The sequence below is a fragment of the Suncus etruscus genome, chromosome 16, assembly GCF_024139225.1.
Source record: "Suncus etruscus isolate mSunEtr1 chromosome 16, mSunEtr1.pri.cur, whole genome shotgun sequence".
Lineage (NCBI taxonomy): Eukaryota > Metazoa > Chordata > Mammalia > Eulipotyphla > Soricidae > Suncus > Suncus etruscus.
Window position 1 is genome coordinate 65917760 of NC_064863.1, and position 23498 is coordinate 65941257.

The 23498-nt window shown below is 39.2% G+C and overlaps 1 protein-coding gene across 4 annotated transcripts in view; it reads left to right on the forward strand.

Annotated features, from left to right (window-relative positions):
• The window catches only part of SEPTIN11 (septin 11), a 103216-nt gene that overhangs the window by 60687 nt on the left and 19031 nt on the right, over positions 1 to 23498 (forward strand). For all 4 annotated transcript variants that reach the window (XM_049790266.1, XM_049790267.1, XM_049790269.1 and 1 more), the window contains exons 3-6: positions 4164 to 4359; positions 15599 to 15785; positions 19327 to 19488; positions 22851 to 22947. In XM_049790266.1, coding sequence (XP_049646223.1) covers positions 4164 to 4359; positions 15599 to 15785; positions 19327 to 19488; positions 22851 to 22947 — 642 coding nt within the window. The remainder of the gene's footprint in view (positions 1 to 4163; positions 4360 to 15598; positions 15786 to 19326; positions 19489 to 22850; positions 22948 to 23498) is intronic.

The following is a 23498-nucleotide window of genomic DNA, read 5'->3' on the forward strand; positions in this document are numbered from 1 at the left end:
GATACATAGTGATATTGAATCAGGGGCACTCCCACCGCCAATGTTGTCCTCCCTTCACCCCTGTTCCCAAAATGCATCCCACATCCCCCTCCTTTACTACCCAGGTTGCTAGCATAAGTAGTCCCCTCTGTGTCTAGCATGTCTGATCATTTTTTTTTATTTCAACTTAATGTTCATATGACTGTTTGGTCTTGGTACCCTCCATTATTTCCCCCTCAATTTGTGAGTTGAAATAAGATGGTTCAAATTATGTGGTTCTGTTTGAAGAAAAATAAAATAAAATAAAATGGGGCAAAAATCAAACAAGCAAAAAATGGGAGGAGTCCTTCTATTAGAGGCTATAAATATCAGTTTAAGAGAAGAAAGGTTTTCCCTTTCTTAGGGGAGAAACCTAACAGCAATACTAAAAAATTAAAAAAAAAATCAAACAAAAAACTCGAAAAACACTACAGCAATAAAGATACCAACCACACAATAACCACAGTCCTGAAATTAAAAACAAAACAAAACAAAGCGCACACATACAAAAAAGAAAACCCACGGGGGGGGGGGGGGATCAAGCAACAAACAATAGCAAAACTGAAAAAAAAAAGTTAATTTGTGCTCTCTTTCTCTCTGTCTCTCTCTCTCTATCTCTCTCTCTCTGTCTCTCTCTCTCTATCTCTCTCTCTCTTTCTCTCTCTTTGCATAGGCACAGTAAATATTGGGGAAATTAGAAGGGAATTCCCATGGCCTAAGAGATACAGGGTGGAGTATACTACATGCTCCATATATGTTCTTTTACTCTCTCCTTGGTCCTTTGATGGTGTCTGGAAATTTTTGCTCCATTGTAGATGATAAAATCCTGCCTCTGTAGCTAGAGATCTTATTATTTGCACAGGTCAAAGGATGGAGCCTAGGATGGAGTCTTTTCTTCTGGTTCTAGGAGTTTTGTACCCTCATGTTGTTTTAATCAGTCTTCTGTAGTTGGTTTTTGCCCCCATCCTAGGATGAAGCATAGAATAGAGTCTTTCCTTATGTTTCCAGAAGATCTGCTCGGTTATAGTTGTTTCATTCAGACCTCTGGAGTTAGAGATCTTGGTTGTTGTACAGATCATAGACCAAGACCTTGACTAGGGTCTTTTTTTTATTGGTCCCAGGATAAGTTTTTCCCAGTCATGGTTATCACAGTCAGTTTTCTGTAGATATTGAAGTCGACTTTTGTACCAATCAAAGAATGGCATGTCTTCTGAATTCATCTTATCGTTAGGAGGTGAGGTAAGACAACCTGCTCTTAGTCCAAGTTGTTGCCATTTCCTCATTATGATGATGCCATATCAAAATTGGTGCATGTTGGTGTCAGAGCAGTATTAAAAATGTCTCAGAGGGACTTTGGTACCTGGAACTGTTACAGAGAACTGTGTCAGTTCTATGTCTGAGATCTAGGGTTCAGGGTTGGACAGTCACTGTCTAATCACATGGAGTCTAAATTAGGACCATACAGTGTCACTTTTCTGTCTTTAATTTCTAGCATCTATGCTTGTCACATAGTAAATATTTAAGTATTATTAATGACTGAACTTCTGGTACTGAACTCTACTAAATCTAGCAGCTCCTTCTTGAATATTCTAAGCTAACAGTCTACTTGCTTATAACCACAGCTGCCTCATAATTTCAGCTTATTCACTTGTCCCTGTTTCTTTTTTTCTTTTCTATGTCATCATCTTGTGTTCAGTATATATCTTTCATCCATACTCCCAGAAGTGAGACATTCTGATGGTATAGATAGTCCACTGCCCAGGATGGAGCCCACTCAAAACATAAATATCTAACCTTCAGGGGCCTACCACAAGGTTTAGTTACTGGTGATCACTTGCAAAGTCACAGATTTAAAGCATGCATTGCTCATAGGAGGAATATGGTTGTGGCCAATACTTAAAACATTGCTACCATATTAATAACTTGGAGATTACTATTCAATCATGTTTGTAGGTCACATTCTCAATGTGAACATTGAGAGAACACCTTATCAGACTATTCATATCAAACAAAATCAGGCACAGAGTTTAGTATATAAGAGACTCTGGAAAAATACTGGCTGGCTGTAAGCTGATGAAAGAGGGAGTTATTTGATCTTAGATGTTCCAGGGGCACAGTGGGAAAAGTTAAAGCATAAGGCCAATGTACTTGGACATATTTAACCACTAAGTAAATCACTGTGGTCATGACAAACCACCTAAGGGCTCTAATTAGAGAAAGCTGAACGCCAAAAAGACTCCATTTTACTTCACTTTTGCATTAAGTTGGAAAACAATGAGTAATATGACACTTGTCATGAGTAAGTGGATTTCATTGTTAAGGTGGTGGACTCATCCTCAGGCTACACATCCCAAGTCTCTTCTTTTCCCATGGAATTGTTAGCATCATCAAAATCATTACCAGGAGATTGGTATTTGTTTTTAAAAACGCTGCAAACTAAATTGACTTGAACTCTAATTGGGAAGTATTCCAAATTAAGAAAAAGACGGGGCCGGGCGGTGGCGCTAGAGGTAAGGTGCCTGCCTTGCCTGTGCTAGCCTTGGACGGACCACGGTTCGATCCCCCGCTGTCCCATATGGTCCCCCAAGCCAGGAGCGACTTCTGAGCGCATAGCCAGGAGTAACCCCTGAGCGTCACTGGGTGTGGCCCAAAAACCAAAAAAAAAAAAAAAAAAAAAAGAAAAAGACATTTCTGGAGCTGGAGTGATATGATAGTACAGAGGGTAAGGCACTTGTCTTGCACGCAGCTGATCCAAGTTTAACCCCTGGCACTCCAAATGGTCCTCCAAGCCCTGAGTGCAGAGCCAGGAGTAAGCCCTGTGTAGTGCTAGGTTTGGTCCAAAAATTAAACAAACAAGCAAAGAAAAACATTGCTTTAGATTTGATTCTTTGAGTTCTGCCATCACACCAATACCGATACCACTGACAATAGTTCATTTATTCTCATTGCCAACTAGATATACTGAATATGAACAATAAAAACATGGCCGCCATTCAGCTAAATGTTTTTCTTGGCTCCACAATTAGGTGTAGAGGTTATAGATACTGACACACTTTGTTGCACACATCAGGGTCCTGGTAAACATTTATTGATTTGAATTATCGATGCAATTTTAAAAGTGGAGATATGGGGCTATCCAACAGTACTCAGGTATTACTCCTGGCTCTGTGCTCAGAAATCACTCCTGGCAGGCTAGGGGGACTCTATAGGATACCTGGAATCAAACATAGAATGATAGTATACAAGCCAAGTGCCTAATCCTCTGTATTCTCCAGTGCCTAAAAGATAATTTTTGCATGTCATTTAACGTCATTTAATTTTATTGACACAGATATCATCCCAGAAGTAGTAAAACTAATACATGTCTGATGTTTTTGCTCTAGCTGAATAAAAACAATGGAGATAATATGGTGGATTCCTACAGATTCATAATTATAATAAAAATATGAGGCAAACAGTTTTCTCCATGAAATCAGAGTTGGGCTGCTATGGTAGTTGAATATAGGCATGAGAACCACACAACTTGGATCAGTGCCTTGGCTTTGCCACTGAACTGTGTGACTTAAGGCAAGGCTAAACTTTATAACCCCATCTGTGAAGAAGTAATGGGCAGAGCACTAGGGTTTAAAGGAGGTGATATATTGGAAACTGTTGCCACCAAACTTGGCACAAAGGAAATGCTCACTTCATCTAGGTTTGTTATTGTTGTCAAAAGTGTTGCTTTGAAAGATGTTTCTTGACATCGTTAGATGGTATCAGATAATTCGCTCTCAATATGATGTCTGTTTGCCTTAGCAAACAAGTTCAACAATTTAGAAATTTTAATTAATATAGTTTTACATGCTAACATGTAGAGAGGGAAAGATAAAAACATACAGTTAATGTCTTTGTAATGTACCACTGGGTCAGAGGAAAGCTTTTAGGTTCTAATTTTTTATCCATCTCTAAAGAAGAGCATTTTTATCTGCAGTGTCAAAATATTTTCTGCTCAAGAAGCTACGAAGTTTATTAAGACATTTCTAGAAAGATGTGCCACAGATCACACATGGAAAGAACTGACTGTTTTTGTGATGGGATTTCCCTGGATGCTGGGTTTCATCCGAGATGTATTGACAGTTTCTATTTTCTTCTTTGTGGCTGTGTAGGTGAGACAGGCATCGGCAAATCCACATTAATGGATACTTTATTCAACACCAAATTTGAAAGTGATCCAGCTACGCACAATGAACCAGGTGTCCGGTTAAAAGCCAGAAGTTATGAGCTTCAGGAAAGCAATGTACGACTAAAGTTGACCATCGTTGATACTGTGGGATTTGGAGACCAGATAAACAAAGATGACAGGTACATCATCTTGAGGTTCTATGGGAGGACAGAAATAACTGGGTAAAATAGTGAGATCTTTGCTGACTAAACACAAAGGCAAATTGTTCACTAGTTTCAGAGTTTGGCTTTCTATCACCTAAAATATATGACAATCTGGTCCTCCAATAAGTCTTTTCAAAATATTCTTCTTCCAGGTTCAAATCAGCTTCTATCATTGGTTCCAGTTTATATAAGCAGAAAGAGGGATTATTTGAATGACTATTAGCTTATGATATTTTCCCAGGAGTCATAGCACTAGATATAAAGCATTTTCCACCAGGAAATGCAATCTAGAGAAACATTCAACCACCCTACAAGTAAGTTTCTGAAGTAAGCAAAAACTCCAACAACCAGCTTATATAACACCTATGCATCTATATAACCTATATAACACCATTGATGTTTCTGGAAGCATCACTAAATAACAAATAATCAAATGCCTTCATCCTGCTTGCAAGAGGAACTCTTGGCCCGAATGCAGACCTCTACCTAGTGTTGCTTACTCCCTACTTCTAAGACTTGCCTCTGCTTGACAGAAAGTAGACCACTTGTCTAATACTAGCTTCAGGGTAGTCTTTGAAATGCAGTTTTTGGTTTTTTACAACTCTGTAAAATATCAGTGGATTAAAAAATAAAAGAAGTTAGGGTGAATTTCTGTCTTTTGTCTTAATTAATCCCAAACGCTGATTGGGTTAGTCATTATACTTCCACAATTCTACAGATTTGAATGCAAATTTAGAGTCAGTGTGATTTTGCAAAAGAAGTAGCAACTCAGAATTTAAGAGAACTGGGTTATAGACAGGGTTATGCAATGAGTTATGAGACCTTGGTAATTTCTCTTGAGAATAAAGTATTTATTTGCCTTATACCTTCAGCAGTGACCTGTAAGATCAGTGCCATTGAGCACTGCTGGGCTACTAAGTGGTGTAGCTCAAACATACCCCTTCCTCCCCCAAATAGAGCACTAGTGAATGGAAAGCTTCCTGTGTTTGGAAGGCTTTGGAAAAATACATCAACAAAATAAGCAAAAGCAAACTAGTTCCAAAAGCCCCCAAAGTGAAAACAAACAAAAATATTTTTATGAAAGTTCTATTGAAAAGCCTTCGTTTCTGGCAGGCACAGAATCCTGTGTGTCCCCTTTTTCTTGTGGTTCACTGGGCTAGCCTGGAGGTTGCACAGTCTTGGTGTCAGCACTGGTTGGCAATCACATATCTGGTGGCTTGCACACATCTCTTAGCCAAGAATCACAGACTCATAATTGTGGATCTTGCACACGTCTGACTATGCAGTACAGGAGATCACACTTTCTGTTTTGGCACCAGTGTCCCAAAATGCAGTCAGTAAAATCCTGCCAGCCACATGTAGGAAGTTCTGGGATTGCACTTGTGGCCTCGTGTTTGCAAGGCAGGTGCTTTTTGGCATTGAGTCATCCCTGGTCCTCTGAGGATCAAGCAGTATGGTCTTGCTCTGACGTATCTGAGTTTTCCTATTGTTGCTCAAAGCTGGGCAGCTTTCTGGGCACAGAATTACCTCTGAGTCCAATTGTGGTTTCAGTCAAGCCAGATGAGGCTTTCAAGTTAGCCAGGGTTAAAGTTTCCTTCCCTTTCAGATGTGTCCACACCCAAGTTACACCCACCACAATGGATATCTGCACCATTAAAAAACTTTATTATGAAAGTGACTAAAGTGCCAGTTGATGGAAGACAAGATAAAGAAAATGTACATTTCAACAACAGAATATTCAGCTACAAAAGGGATGAAATTCTGCCATTTGCAACAAAATAGAAGGAGCTTATGAATTATGTGAAATAAGTCAGAAGGAAAAAGACAGGAATTAGATTATTTTACCCATAAGGATAGAAAACCAATAATCATTCTGGACAAGAACCGGAAGTAAAAGGAGATAAAGTGATAAGCATGATACCTCTTAAGTAAACAATATTGCAAGCTACTGTGTCTAGAAGATAGAAGGGAAGAAAGAGAGTGAGAATGAGAGAAAAGAAAAATGTCTGCCCAGAGGCAGGCAGGGGAGCGGATAGGGAGATGGGGGAGGGAAACGGTACATTGATGGTGGGAAATATGCACTGGTGAAGGGTGTTGTACATTGTACAAAAATTAAAGATCATGAACTACTTAGTAAAAAATGCTATTGATTTTTTCAGAAAGAATGTAAATACTTCATTCATAGAAATTTAACAGCTCCCTTTTCCTCTAAGTTGGCCACCCATTCAAGATATAATATAGCTAATAAACTAAAAGTTTATACCTGTTAAATTTTTATTGCTTACTTTGATTGACTATATTCATCTACTCATCTACCACTTCATTAATCCTTTAAAAGAATAAAGGTTCAATCTTCAAATATTACCTGAAGCAAACTAATCTTGTAATGACTATTTTAATATACTATATTTCCATTTACTCCATTTTTAACTTGACAAACCCCAAAACACATCCCTTTACCTGAATTGTCTCTATAAAAAATCAAACATGTTATACATGTCAAATACATGTCAAATATTTTCCTGCTCTCAGTTTAAGTAGCAGTCATTTCAGTTTCTGGCCCACCCTTTTTTCTACAAAACTTATCTACAAAATATTTGTTTAAATAGCCCTAAACACCCAAAGTGGTTTATCTGCTCCTTTCACATTATTTTACATAATCTATTCATATACATTAAAATTATGTTTGTACATGAATCTATATTCTTAAGAGATTCCAAGAGATGTGATATTTTGTTTTTGTGTTTATGTTACTTTTTCAAATGTTTTTAAAATGTGATTGATATAAATGACTATCTTATATCAAAAAAGTGATAAATAGACAAAATAAGTTAAAAATATAAACTGGTTTACAGTGGTAACTAAGTGAGAACTATATTAGAACTAACTTGAGGGAAGGGTGTAATAGGCTGGGAGATAAGGCAGGTAGGGAACAGATTTATACCAAGAAATGATTTAACCAACTTCTATAAATACAATGTTATGACAAAGTTCTGAAAAAAAGAAAACATTTTTTGAGCATTTTAGAATCTCCTAAATGACGAGGCCAAGGTTAAAAAAATATATATGAAAAAAGGAACATTTTAATCTGTTTAAAAAAATGTTTAAGGGGCTGGAGAGATACTATAGTAGATAGGGTAGGCACTTGCCTTGCAGTTGATCTACCTAGGCTCGATCTCTGCTATCATACTTGGTCCTCTGAACCCTGCCAGTAGTTAGTTATACCTGAACATAGAGCCAGGAGTAAGCCCTGAGCGCAGCCAGGTGTGACCCAAACAAACAGAATAGAAACAACAGAAATGTTTGAAGAATTTTTGTCCTGGGGCATGGTGCAATAGCTCAGGAGTCACAGTGAGAGGGTCTTGCATGTTAGGATTTGCATTTGATTCCAGCACTAATGAATATAGCCCTAGTGACCCTTAGCACTACTAACGCTGAGCAACAACACAGCGCTCCAGCCTTGAACCTTCTGACTCAGTTGAACCTTCTGACCCAAGGCCCCCAAATTTAAAAAACTTGGAAGGAGTGTTCAGTAGTTTATATGTAGATAGAAGCTGCTAACTGAAGTTCATCTTAATGTTTTCATTCATTAAAATTGGCTCACATGGCCATGGAAACTCAAAGTACTAAGCATGTACTTTGCATGCTGGAGGCTCAAGGATTTCTCACCAGTTATCCCCACCCCCTGAACAACTAACTGTGCTTGACCCTACCGCCCACCCACCCCCCTGCAGGAAAGAAGCAGAGAAAAACTGATTAACATAAAATTGATTCTCTTTTTCTAAAGTGATATGAGGGTTTTCACTCTATGAAATATCCAAACTCAATTTATCAAACCAAGCAGTTTAATTCTTCTCATCGTTGCTGTATGTTTCCTGAGGCAAGTTGTTGTTCTTTAAACCATCCTTGTATACAACCCAGATGTTAATCTTAGCTAATCCCAAAATATTCACACAAATACATTGTTCATTTATGCCTGATAAGAATTTAAAATATTACATTTATTTCTAAAAGATTTTTGAGGAAGTTCAAACTGCTTTGGAATAAAAGATGATTCCAAAAAAGGGCTTTTAGAGACTTATTTAAGTAAGGATAATTTTATTGAAATAATATATTAATATCTGATGTGTTTTCATATGATTTTGAAATTTTACTAGTATCACATTTTTTCCATTTCCCTCAAAACTGTACATATAATGTATATGTGTTTAGTAAAGCTGAACTTGGACTATTTTTTGTCTAGAAAAAAATCTCCCTTGATACATACTAATTATCCCTGATATATGAACACAGAGTAATGACAAATATTTAATTCTTTCTCCAGTTAATCATTGAGTTCTACTTTATGTATAGAGCAATTTAAAGGATTTTCAATAAACATTGTCTGGTAATAATAGGAACATTTATTAGATGCAGTGGAAGGTTTTATTTATCTTGCATCTGGGTCAAAATGGACTGTCTGTCTGGTGGGGGACAGCTCAGCCCTAACTCAGCAGCTGAGTAGTTGCTTTTCATTTAAGCTCTTAATGCCAAGGATGATGGAGAGAGAGGTTACTGCTTGAGAGCCATTTGCAAATGCCAAGTGAAACATAACAAGAAAAGGAGCACAGGTGCATTGTGGGAGCCTGGGAGTAAGACTGAGGTGCCTGTTCGTTGCATAGTACATGCTCAGAGATAGGCTATTGCCATCCCTCTTACCTGCACAGATTTCCCCCTGGACTTTAAAAACATCTAGTACTCCCAGATTGGAAATCAACAACTGAACCATTTCAGGATCTTGTTCTTTTCTTTGGGAGTCAAGACCATAGCCAGCATTTTGCTACCAAAATTTTGTGTGTTCTAGTATACACACATTACCTGAGCACTACCACTACAGTTTTGCTTTTCTTCTAGCTGGGGACTTACCCCAGGCTGGATGGTTTTCACTAAAGCGTGGAGCAAGTGGTTTGTGTCATAAGGAAGCCCTTTCTTTGCAGCTGGAGGCCTCTTTAAGAAGTTATCTGACTCATTTGGGTCATATAATAGTTTCCAAGGAGATCTAGAAGAGAGGAAGTCTATTAACCTAGATACCAAATATTGTTTTTTCTTCTGAAATTTCTTGACAACTGTTGCTTAACCTCGTTAAGCGTCATTGGGAATTCTGCCTTAGAAGGCACTCTTGACACTGCTAGCTGTAAATCCAGTGGCTATTGTTTAACAATAGTTATTCACCTTGGGCAATATTTTATTTCACCATTTGCCCCTTTTTTCATGGTCCCTCCCCCTTATTTGTCTCCTTGCTATTTTTAAGGGATAATAAATACTTATCATCCTAGAAAGTTGAACTTTACATTTTAGTTTCAAAAATGTATATCGAGAGCAGTTGGAGAGGGTCTCTTCTAAAAATTTTCAGATTTGATTTTCTTTGCATATGGCCATTCTGTAAATACTTGGAGGTTTTTCTTTTTTTGAAAAGTAGATAAAAATCTGGGATTTCCCCCCCCAACATTACAAAAGAATCTGTTTATTTACATGAAAATAAATTTCTTTGATAAAAAGTAAAAAAAAATAAATAATAAAAATGGTTATTCACATAGACCCTGTTTCCATCAATATCCTGAAAAAAATATACATTTTTGCAATTATATGTAATCATATAGGAAGGGATGTACTGTTTCCCTAAACCCAGGATCATATCTCCTACTTCAGGGGTTAGCCAAGCTTTCCTGCCATCCATGCAAGACTTCAAGAATGTCACAGTTTGTTTATGTAAGCTTTGGTCTTGTCAGCATTCCTGTATTATTATCTGCCTGGGTTCAGGCTGGCTAGAAGGAGACAGGAAGAGAGTTCTGGGAAGGTTTCCTGTTATGTTTAATAGCAGAATTAACTCCTCATGGTTTGAGGACTTTCTTGTTTTGATGTTTGTACTTATCAGGGAAGAAGGAGTAGGGGGTCTGAAAAAGAAAAGAAATTGAACAGAAATAGAATAATTTGCTGGCCCCACATTGGGCAGTGGAAAATAGAATGTCCGTGGCACATTGTTAAAATGAAAATAAATCCTGAAGAACAAATAGTTGGGGCCAAAGCAATAGTACAGAGGTAAGGTGTTTGCCTTGCATGCAGCCAATATAGGACAGACCTCAGTTCAAATCCCAGCATCCCATATGGTTCCCTGAGCCTGCCAGGAATGACTTCTGAGCACAGAGCCACGAATAACCCCTGAGCACCACCAGATGTGACCCAAAAACCAAGAAAAAAATAGTTAAAGTCTGCTGAGAAAATACTCAAACTCATCACATCTTCATTAAAGTTATAAAATGCTAGGGAAGTATATACCAGTTAGCTTTTAAATTCTGCTTTTTTGTTTGTTTTGTTTTTAGTTTTGGGGTTGATTTTTTGTGGGTGGGGGAATTGGGTCACACCCTGCAGTGCTCAGGGGTTACTCCTGGCTCTGAGCTCAGAAATCATTCCTGGCAGGCTCAGGAGACCATACGTGATGACAGGATTGAACCTGAGTTGGTCGTGTGCAAGGGAAACACCCTACCTACTATGTTATCACTCTACCCCCCTAAATTCTGGGAGGCTGGATGGATAGAAAAATGTATAAAATATTCTCCCATCAGTTTTGATGTCATTTATTATTCTTGACATTTGGATGTATATGGAGCAAAAATGATGGTGGGTAGAAAAGAATGGTCTTTGCCTTAAAAGAAAATTATTTGAAAATACTAAAACTAAATATGTTACTTCTCTTCCCATGATTTATATGGCTTCAATCCAGAGAAGTGTGAATCGATTGAACACAGTGATTCCTTTTTGTAAGAAAGGAAGCTTGCAAGTAATAATTGAGACCAAGCTTCATTATCTTCATGACACTGGATGTAGATAAGAAGTGGAGAAAAAGAGGGAAAAAGAGACAGAGAATTTGTTTAAAGGATTGTGAAAGTGAATAAAACCACTTATCTATACATCAAGTTAGTCATGCATCAGACAGCTTTATCATATGATTTAATTTTTAATATTGACAGAGATTTTAGGAAATCATTCTCTAGAGCAAGTTTCTTTCTTTCTCTTCTTTCTTTTTTCTCTTCTTTCTTTCTTTTTTCTCTCTTATTTCTTTCTCTTCTTTCTTTCTCTTCTTTCTTTTTCTTTCTTCCTTTTTTTTTCTTTCTTTTTTTTTTTTTACTTCTTATGTTGTTTACTGTGATCTTAAGTAGTGGGATTCTTATACTTAGTTTTATATAAGGGGTAGAGTGTTGGCTTGAGTCCTCAGTGTCTGACTTGACTAATTGTCTAGAATGAGGTACCATTCACTGTGCTAATAAAATGGGAATGGATTGAGGGCAAGAGGAATAGGTTCTGGACGCAGAAGAGCAAATGGTGATATCTGGTAAAAGTTGGTTGGCTTAAGTGAAGAATTTAGACTGGAAAAAGAGGTTTTTTAATTATCAACAGGGAAGATGCTAAGGAAAACACGAAAGAAAAAGTGACAGAAAGAAATGGAAAGATTGGGGCCTGGAGAGATAGCACAGTGGCATTTGCCTTGCAAGCAGCCGATCTAGGACCAAAGGTGGTTGGTTCGAATCCCGGTGTCTCATATGGTCCCCCGTGCCTGCCAGGAGCTATTTCTGAGCAGACAGCCAGGAGTAACCCCTGAGCACTGCCGGGTGTGACCCAAAAACCAAAAAAAAAAAAAAAAAAAAAAAAAAAAAAAAAGAAAGAAAGAAAGAAATGGGAAAGATTGGCCAGGGCTTCCTAATAGAAAGACAGAAGGAAGACTGAGCTTATAAAAACAGAACTAAGGCTTTTTTAAGAGACAAAGTAGAAAACACCCTTCATTGTGACATAAAGGTCTTATGCTTTCCTTGTTCTTTTGAGGATTAGAAGCAAAAAGGGAATTAATAGAAAGCAGAAGTATATATGGACTTTTTTGTGGGGAATAAGTGCTGATAAATTATAAACCTGGAACTTTGGGTACAGGAGCTTGAGTGTTCTCTTAGGACTTAAGGAAGTATATTAAGGAAAACCCCTAATGCATATCTCTGGAGAGTGTAGGATCAGGACTGCCTCACATTATAGGTGCTAGATGCCCTGTGGCTCACCTTCTCCAAAGAACTGGCCCTCAGTATCAGGGTTCTTGGCATGGACTCAACTGAATCTAAGTTCCTTTTTTCCCCCTCCTCACACTTTTTTAACAGTCAGACTTGCTTTTCTCTCATTTGTTCTTTGCCTCTCATTTTCTCTTAATTTTATGTGACATTTCTTTGTCAAGTTGTCCTTTGATACAAATATTCACTTAATCCTTGCTTCTTTTTTTTTTTTTTTTTTTTTTTTTGTGGTTTTTGGGTCACACCCGGCAGTGCTCAGGGGTTATTCCTGGCTCCAGGCTCAGAAACAGCTCCTGGCAGGCACGGGGGACCATATGGGACGCCGGGATTCGAACCAATGACCTCCTGCATGAAAGGTAAATGCCCTACCTCCATGCTATCTCTCCGGCCCCAATCCTTGCTTCTTAAGTGAAGAAATAGAGACTCATTTAGTAACCCATACCAGAGACATACAGTGAGCAAGTGTTGCAGTTAGATTTTTTTTGGTAGTTGTTTTGTTTGGGGGCCACATATTACTGTGCATAGGGCTTACTCGCTCTTTGTTTTGAGTGGGGCTTCGGAGCCAAATGTACCAGGAATTAAACCAGATTAACTACATATGAGGCAACTGCCTTACCTACCGTACTCTTTCTCTCTAGCCTTAAATCTAGATTTTGATCTTAGACTATCTGGCTTAAATCTATGCTCTAACCACTGTCCTACACAACTGTTCTGAATGAATACTATTCTTATATAATACCTGCCCTATTTAAAAACCGGAAAATAGAAGAATCCTATCACTTGCTCATTATTTCTTTTGAAAGTTTGCTTGTCATGATTTAGAACATTATTATTGCTAATAAACCTCTAGAGATTTTGACTATTCAGACTGAATGATAGGTATAATAAATTACCAGAGAAAAAATGTCAAGAAACTTTATAATGTCTTCAGTTTTAGTTATTCTTTTATTTTTTTTCTCATAGGATACCTGCTGTCATTCTCATTGTAAAAGATTTGTGGTTCTTTTTAAGGATTTCAATCTAATTTATGAGGTGGAATTGGAATGTTGAAAAGATTTTGTTTTTCTTAAAGATTAAGTCACAAGTTTGGGGAGAATTAGACCACTTTAATCCTAATAGACCAGTCTCTTTGCAAGTTGCTTCTTAGTGAACCCCTTTGGGAATCTGAAAGAATAAGAATTTCCACATAAATCTTTTTATTGGAGCCGGAGTGGTGGCAAAGGCAGTAAGGCATTTGCCTTGCTGGCACTAGCCTAAGACAGACCTCAGTTTGATCCCGTGAGGCAGGAGCGATTTCTGAGCACATAGCTAGGGGTAACCCCTGAGCATCACTGGGTGTGGCCCCCCAAAAAATTAAAAAATTAAATAAAAAATATTTTTATTCTCTGGGGAACATATATTGAAGCTGTATTCCCTATATGCTGTTGATGCTTGTGCTTGTGTTCAGTTAATGTTTGTTTTTTGGGTCACACCCAGCAGTGATCAGGGGTTACTTCTGGCTAGATGCTCAGAAATCGCTCGTGGCATGCTCAGGGGACCATATGGGATGCCGGGATTTGAACCACCATCCTTCTGCATGCAAGGCAAACACCTTACCTCCATGCTATCTCGCCAGCCCCTGTGGTCAGTTAATTTAATCATGCACAATTGACCAAAACATATTTCAACTGTGTTTTGGTAAGATGAAGTTCCAAAGTTTACTTTTAAATTTTAAAATTTTACAGTTGGAGAGGACCTTGAAGACCACTATTGTCCTGGTATTCCGGCTTCCAGAATGAGCACAGGGCCCAGGAACCCATAGAACTCTCATCACTAGAGGAAGGGGGCAGAGGACCAGGGATGCATTCCCAGGGGAGTGATGCTGACTTCTGAAATCACAAGTCACTGACCAACTAGTTGGTCGAGACTGTCAGAATCACTTTATTGGGACCAATTTTTGAGGCTCAAGGTTGGCCTAACTGGAAAGAACACTACAGTCTCTGAACAGTATCTTTCTGGGTGTTATGCAAGCAATGACAGCATATTTCAAACATACATGTATATGTATATATGTTTTGGGGGCCACACCCAGCAGCACTTAGGGGTTACTCCTGACTCTGCACTCAGAAATCATTCCTGCCAGGCTAGAGGGACCATATGGGATGCCGGGGATTGAACCTGCTGGGCCTGTGCCAGGTTGACAGTATGCAAGGCAAACACCCTACTGCTGTGCTATCACTCTAGCCCCATATTCAACATTTAAAAAAAATATTTGCTTTAAATTAAGAATAACAAGAAGACTATATAGTTGAGGAAACTATGTAATAAGAATGATAGTCCTAGATAGAGGGGATAACATGAATGGAGGAATGGATCTTGGATTGCTGCCGCTAAATGGTTGTACGTTTTTAGAATAGAAAGAATGGGGCTAGGGAGGGAATGAGAGAAAAGAGCCTAGAGAGCAGTTCAGGTACCAAGTGACAGGAGGCCTGGGATACCAAGACAAGGATTATGGATTTTAACACTCATATTAAAGAGAAAGAGGGCACTTCGAGGTCTTCCTAAAGGTCTGAACTGAGGCTGGAGGGAGAAATTGAGGCTTCCAAAATGTGGGAGTTGTTTTTGTATTTGTATTTGTATTTGCATTTATTTTTATTTTTTTATTTTTATTTTATCTTATTTTTTTGTGGCTTTTTGGGTCACACCCAGCAGTGCTCAAGGGTTACTCCTGACTCTTTGCTCAGATATTGCTCCTGGCAGGCACGGCGGACAATATGGGAAGCCGGGATTCCAATCTTCTGTATGAAAGGCAAACGCCTTACCTCCATGCTATCTCTTTGGCCCCCATTTTTATTTTTTAAATTGTATTAAAGCACCATGATTTACAAAGCTATTCATAGTTGGGTTTTAGAGATACTTTGTTCCAGCACCAAACCTACCACCTGTGTCCTCTTCCCTCTACAGGGTTTCCAGGTTGAAGTTTGGATCTCTTGTTTTCAGTGTGGGCTGAGTCTAGATATTTAGCTCTGCCACTACTTTACACCACTGATGTTCTTGTATCCCCTGATCCCTGCTCCCCATTACTTCCTGCCTCTCTTCTCCTCCAATCCCCAAATGTGATTTTAAACAAATGTTCTTCTGCATTCTAGCTATAAGCCAATAGTGGAATATATCGATGCCCAATTTGAGGCCTACTTGCAGGAAGAACTGAAGATCAAGCGCTCACTCTTCAACTACCATGACACTAGGATCCATGCATGCCTCTACTTCATTGCCCCCACGGGCCATTCCCTGAAGTCCCTGGATCTGGTCACCATGAAAAAGCTGGATAGTAAGGTACTTTCTATCTTCAGCCACCTTCCCCTTTTCTTTCAGATCATCCATTTCCAACTTATCCTCTGCATTTGGTATGATTTGACTTTTTTTTTTTAGTTTTGTTTAAAGTCTACTCTCTGGAGCAGTTTTTTGGTTCACAGCAACATTAAGAGGAAAGGACAGAAATGCTCAGTGCACTCTCTGTATCTCATATGCATCAGTTGTTTCAGTGTCCTTACCCTCACCAGAAGGAACCCTTGCTGTGGAAAATTCTTGTCATTGTGAAGTGGGACAGCAGCAAACGGCAACCATCACACAAACCTCACAGATTCAGCCACAGTTAGCTGTGGATGATGATGCCCAGGTAGCTGTTCCCTATGCCAGGAGGGACTTGGATGCAGGACAGGGAAGGCAGGTAAAGTAGGAAAGGGTCTCTAATCAAGGGAAAGTTTATTCCCCTGTCCCTCCGCCAGCCTACTAAGCAGTAACAGGTTTAAGACAGGTTATTTTTTGAAAGCAGAGAAACAAAGCCAAAGAAACATAGTTCATATAAAAGCAGTGATCATGACTAAGTAGGTTAAGCTGTTTTCAAAGAATGAATCTTGTTGGAAAGTTGGCATGCCAGGCAGCATTTAATGATGGTATTGACTTGGGCCTTGTGAGCAAGTGTGGGGGTCATGGCAACAAAGAAGGGACCATTTCAGAAATTATACTGAAGCCCCTGCTCCTGAGGAAAAATAGATGAAAAAATACAAATGATGTGGTTGGCAGATCAGATTGGTGAAAAGACTTTGAACCTCTGCCATTATATCCCTCTTGAATTCATTGAATGCTGATTGTGCACAGAGTCATTAAGCATAACTGAGGAGTTCTTGTTCCTTTGGTCCCTCAGGGCTGTCGCCAAACATTTCCTTTCATCATGATGACCTCACAGTGTCTGCTGGCCTAAGGAAGCCCATCCAGGAAGAGATTAGGGTGTGTCAGAGAGGGTGAAGAGTAGATTTTTCTCTCAGTTTGTTGACTCATTCTGGTTTGTGTGGGTTGTTTCTTTTTATTCTAGTTTTTTGTTTTTAAGTTAGTAATCAGAAAGATAATACAGCAGGTAAAGAAAGCACTTGCTTTGCCCATGGCCAACCTGGGTTCTATCCCCCAGAAACCCTTATGGTCACCCAACTCTGCTAGGAGTTATTCCTAAGTGTAGGGCCAGAAGTAACCTTTGAGCATTGCTAAGTGTGGCCCTAAAAAGCTAAAAAAAATTTTTTTTGTTTGTAAGTCTAAGTAATGCTTATAATAATATTAATGTTTCTGAGGTTTTATTTTAATTAAAAAATTTAAGGCACTGTGATTTATAAAATTTTCATGATTGAGTTTCAGTTATGCAATATTCTAACACCAGTTCCATCACCAGTGGCAGTTTCTCTCCACCAGTGTCTCCAGCTTCCCCAATCCTTCTTCTCTATAACAGGCAGTATTTTTTTAAAGACATGATGATTTACAATATTGTTATTTATAAGGTTTTATACCTTATAAATACATTTTATACCTTATAAACACATTCAGAGCAACACTCTTCCCCAGAGTGATCATCTTCCTCTTCCATTGTCTTTGTTGTTCCCACCTTTCCCCCTCTTCCCATCTCTGGTCTGTATCCTACTAAAGGCCAATTCTTGGTTTCTGTAGCTTTTGAGCCATTGTCATTTTTCTACTCTGTTTTTGTTATATTCCACATATGAGAGAGATCATTCTGGGTCCTTCCCTCTCCTGGTTAAGGAATTTTTTTGAATGGATGTTGAGATAAAGGGAAAAACAAATGAATTGTGGTATGACTCAGGAAAGCTTTCTGAAGTGGTACCTTCCCTAATGGGGACTGTCCTCACTAGCATTTTCCCTTCTTTCCAGAGCCCCAGGTGGATAGTAAGGCCCCAAGTATCACTGGACCTGACAGGGAGTGGGTGAACATTTCTCTTAAAATCTCAGTGGAGGTCTGAGAACTAGTACGGGGTGAGGCACTTGTCTTGCATGCTGGATAACCCTGATTGGATCTCGGCACTACATATGCTTCCCAGAACATAGATTGAAGTGGTTCCTGGGCACTGCTGACTATGGTACCTGGTGTGACTCAGTGGTACAGCACCTATTTTGCACCATGAGGCCTGAGTTTGATCCTAACATTCTCCTCACCCCCCAAAAAACAGACTAAAAAAAAACTTTAAAAATGTGAAAGTTTGGCTTTTTTTTTTTTTAACTATAGAGAACCTGTGTTCTCTACTAGACATCTCTGTCTCTCTGTCTGTCTATCTGTCTATCTCTGTCTCTCTTCTTCACTTTTTTAAATTTCTTTCAGTAAAAGTTATATTGTGGTCTGGAGCAATAGTGCAGCAGATAGGGTGCTTGCCTTGTATGAGGCTGACCTGGGTTCAGTTCCCAGCACATCCCACTGCCAAAAGTAATTCCTGAGTGAGTGCAAAGACTAGGAGTAACCTTTGAACATCACTGGGTGTGCCCCTAAAACAATAAAAAAAAAGGAAGCAATTTTTAGTCCTATTTAAAAAGACATGTGTCATGTGGTCAGTCATCTGGGGATGTCATAAGACGGGAATGAAGAAGAATGTTTCACCTTGGAATTTAGGGCTTCAGGGAGGGTCCAAGTAAAGAGGCTATGGTTCTGGGTTTTCTGCCTTTCCTCCTGGTCTTTGTAATATATATTATATGTATATGTTTATATATGTATATATAAATATGTATATATATAAATATATATATGTATATGTGTATATATATTACTCTGAAAGTCAGTCCAGTCTTTGGCACTCCACTTCATTCTGGCATCATGGAGTATTGTAATAGAAGCTGATTTTCAAAGAATTTTGAAAAATTTCAAAGCAGGAGAAAGCACTTTTGTTGTGGTTCTACTCTCCTAGCAGTGTTTAGGTCATTATTGAAAAGAAAGGATCTGACATATCCTGCATAGAGCTGAATGTTCTTCTATTCTGAGGCAGACTTTGTCATTCCAGTCTTAGGAACAAGCAAGAATCAAACTCCTCAAGGAGCTGGGAGGGGTCTAAAAGGAGTGGCTGCTTCTTCAAAGAATAGGCTTCTTTGTTATCGCTGTTTGTCATAGAATATCACTTCCTTTTACTCTGTAAAGAAGAATGAGGTAGCACAGCGGAGGAAATGACAAGTCTGCTTCATATGCAGGGTGGGAGGAAGTAAAAGTGTTTGGAAATGAAGCTATAAGATTATACCATATCTAGGTGGACAGTCCTATTTTCGGTATCAGATCTATTTTTTTGTTTTTGTGCTACATCTGGTGATGTTAAGGAGTTACTCCTAGCTGCACTCCAGAATCATTCCTGACAGTTCTCCAGCCACCTTATGTGGCGCTGAGGGTTGAATCCAGGTTGGCTGTGTGTAAGGCAAGCATCCTACTCACTGCACTATTGTTCCTGACATTTCATCTCCATCTTATAAGTCAGGCTTCAGAATTTTTATTTGCTGAATGTTACTCATTACCTTTTTCTCACAATGAAATGGTATCAAATTAGATGCATTTGTTTTTTAGGTGAACATCATTCCAATCATTGCAAAAGCTGACACAATTGCCAAGAATGAATTGCACAAATTCAAGAGTAAGATCATGAGTGAACTGGTCAGTAATGGTGTCCAGATATATCAGTTCCCTACAGATGAAGAAACGGTGGCAGAGATCAATGCGACAATGAGTGTAAGTCTTCACAGGGGAAGGAAGCAGGCAGCAATTTCTCAGTAAGGTCTCCTTCGTAGTTCTGCATACTTCACTCTCTCATTTGGTAGATGGGGAAACTGAGGAGCAGGATAATGTAAGTGTGGAGAAGGGTGGGGGGAGGGAGATAAGTGCCACTGAAGAACACAGAGTCAGGTCCAAGAGTTCCAGCTTCAGAAGTTGTAGGGTAACTTTTGTGAAATGAGGCTGGAAGCTTGGCTTGCCTCTGAATGTTTGGTTTAAAAGTTGATGCAGAAGTGTGTGTGCTCTTGGCAGGGGAAACCAGTCTAGATTTTTAATTTGGTAAGTTAAGATATGATCTACTTTCTTAGATGTGATCATGGAAAGGTTTCAGCCAGTCATTTTTAAATGTGTTTAAGGTATTCATTTTCACTTTGGCAGTTTTACTGCGGCAATAAGATGAACGTGCCATACAACCCACTCATTTGAGGTATCTAGTGATGTTCAGTCTATCCACAAAGTTGTGCCACCTTTGCCAGAATCAATTTTAGACCACTGAAAGAAACCATGTTCCTTATAAGCTGTAAATTTAACTATCCCAGCCCTGGGAAATCATTCATTTACTTTCTTGTCTACATAAAGTTGTCTGTTCCAGACATTGCATACCAAAGGAGTCATTCTGGGGCTTATTTGGAGAATTAAAGGACAAGGTCAAAGCCACTTAATTAAGAGAAGCACTAAAATATCATTTCAGTTTTCCAAGCCTCCATGTATATTGTTTGCCGTCCTGAGATCTTAGGGGGAGATCCGAATTATTCCACAAAATGGCTTATTTCTTCAATTTATCTTATGAACTTTTCTATATAGATAGTTATCATTCAGGGAAGAATTTCTTCCTAAAATCATTTGTAGGGCCTAGAGAGATAGTACAGCATGTAGAGCACTTATCTTGCATGTGGCCCAACCTGGGGTCAATCTCCAGGATCCCATATGGTCCCCCAAGCACAGCCAGTTGTTGCTGAGTGCAGAATAGTCCTGAACATTGCCGGGTATAGCCCCCAAACAAACAAAAAAATCATTCCCAGCATGATCAGAGCTTTGGAAGTAAGTGTCAACTTCTGCCTTTCTATTGTCTTATAAATTTGAAATGAAGAGATCTCACTAATGTAGAGAATTTATGTCCTCTCTGTCCCAGCCTGGGCCCCCTGCTTTGCATGACTCACAATGACCAGTATTCTCTGTGGCCTGTTCCCATACTTTCCCATGGGAAACAAAAGGGCCTGGGATCCTTAGAAGAAACTGGAAAACAGACTTTTCCTGAAGTAGGCATGAAATGGTGTGAAAATAAGATTGTCACTAGGGAGAGGTAGAGTGGCCATATTTATTCACAAGACAGAACCCAAACTCATAGGCAGAGGAAGAGCAGTGGGATTTGGGCCCAATAGGCCTCAAATGCTGACGCATCTGCACTAGAGCAATGCAGCCAGCACCTGATAGAAGTACAGTGCAGTCTCACTAGCAGTCAGTAGCAAGCAGATTCTGTTGCAACTCACTTAGAAAAAAACAAATGTAGGAGGAATTTGTTTGCAGAATACAATCAGATAGTAGGTAAGTTCTCTTCTGCCCCTAAATGTATCTAGTGTCAGCTATTGAGAGCTTCATTAAAATACACTCCTAGCATTTTATTTTATTTTTTTACTTGTCTAGAGTGTTTATAATGCATCAGGCACTGTTGGGGGCTTTGATTCTCACAGCAATCACGTGAGCAGGCTCTGCTCTTCCTCCTACTTAATAACTGAGAAAACATAGCCCTAGTATCTAGGATTTCACAGCCCTGATAGTGAGGTAGGACTCAAGCTTAGTCAGCTTGACTGGAGATCTGACACTCATCCTTCATGCTAACTGGCCCAAGTGGAAGCAGGTGCTTTCTTTATAGCATAGTGCAAACATCAGACTGAGCTGATACTGCTTACTTGCCTGCAAAACTTCAGTTGGGAAGCTCAGTGTATTATCAAAGAAGTAACATGGATAAATATTCCTTAATTTTCTCTATATATCTCTTTCCAATTTTGGGGGTGGAGGGACAAGAAATTCCTAAAACTAAATTTCTGGAAAGAAAATAGTCATAAACCTTTACTGAATTTCTATCAAGATGTTCTCTTTTTCATTTTTTATTACAGACAATTCCTGGTGGTGTAACAACTCATGGGATACATGAAAATGAGTTTCACTGATGGTTGCTTTTGCCACTCAGCTTGAGTGTAGTTTCTAATGTTGATCAGAAAGTTCTCTTGCTTCTCAATTCTTGGGAACACATTTCAGTGTCATATTTTAGAAAAAAATGTGCTGTTCCTCATTCCACAGCATGTCAGATTAACTAAATAATAGAAATATTATGAGCATCTGACAAAAAATATCTCTTGGGCAACCTGGCTGAGGGTGGGGCCAGCTCTTTGTGGGAGAGGATTTGTGCAAAACATTCTCATCTTTCTCAAGTTACCCATACTAGAGCATGAACAAAGCAATCCTAAAAAATCATTCTCAAAGAAATCTTTCCAAATTCTTATCTCCAATAGAAAAAAAGATGGAATGACTATATATTCTTCCCCAGGATGTAGCTATAACTACCTCATTAATCAAATCATAAAAGTCACTTGTCTTCAAAGTCATCTCTGATTGCATGAGATTAATTTAGATATTTTTAGAGTAACTCTTTCAAATTCATTGTGTATTTTACAATCACAGCATATCCCAATTTGAATACATACCCAAGTTATGTTCAACATGTTTGAAAATGTTTCAATTTAAAAGAAGTATCAATAATATTGAATATTATTACGTTAACACTTGCAACTCCATTGACTTTTTTTTTTTTTTTGGCTTTTGGCTTTTGGCTTTTGGGCCACACTGGTGATGCTCAGGGATTACTCCTGACTAAGAGCTCAGAAATTGCTCCTGACTTGGGGGACCATATGGTATGCTGGGGGACCGAACCCCAGTCCATCCTAGGTTAGCACGTGCAAGGCAAATGCCTTACCGCTTGTACCACTGCTCCGTCAACTTTTTTTTTTTAAAAGCAAAGTTTACTGGTGTTCTGCCAAAACAATGAAGTTATGGGCCAGAAAATAATAGTACAGAGAATAGGACTCTTTCCTTGCACATGTCTAACCTGAGATCAATCCCTGAGACTCCTGAGTTTTGACAGGAGTAAATTTTGAAGAGTAAGTCCTGAGCACTGCCATGTGTGGCTACCACACCAAAACTAAAGCAATCCAAAAAAGCCAAACAAATTATATTTAATGGTAAGTACAGTGCTTTTACTTAATTTAAGTGAAGTGAAAAGTAAATCCTACAGCTCAGTTTAAGTCCTTTTGTTATTGCAGGTCCATCTCCCGTTTGCTGTGGTTGGCAGCACCGAAGAGGTGAAGATTGGCAACAAGATGGCAAAGGCCAGACAGTACCCATGGGGTGTGGTTCAGGGTAAGTGCAGGGAAAGGGTTGTCCATTTTGGTTTTGGGGCAATACCTGGTGATGGTCAGGGGTTACTCCTAGCTATGCACTCAGCTTGGGGGACCGTATGGGACGCCGGGGATTGAATTGAGGTCTGTCCTAGGTTAATGCATGCAAGGCAAATGCCCTACTGCTGCGCTATCGCTTCGGTCCCAGGATTGTCCATTTTGAATCCTTACGATCACCTTTCCTATTTGTCCACCTTGAGTCCCCAGGGTTACCCTTCCCATTGCATCAGGGAGGTTCTCTACCCTGGGCAGGCAGGAAGCAGGGACAGGGCTGTACATCCAGCAGTTGTGGCAATGAGAGAAACGGGGGCCAGGTTGGTAGACAATGGAGAGAAGTGATTTGTGTGGTCCTTGTGTTTTATGAGGCAGTCTCTCAAGAATGTGTTTGTGTGGGAAATGCCATATAGACTCCCAAGAGCTCAGAAGTTTTCCCCTGGGATCTAGAATCAGTTCTATCACCCAAGGCTGAGAAAGCTGCACAGAGTACATTGAACATGGGGACACCGGTTTCAC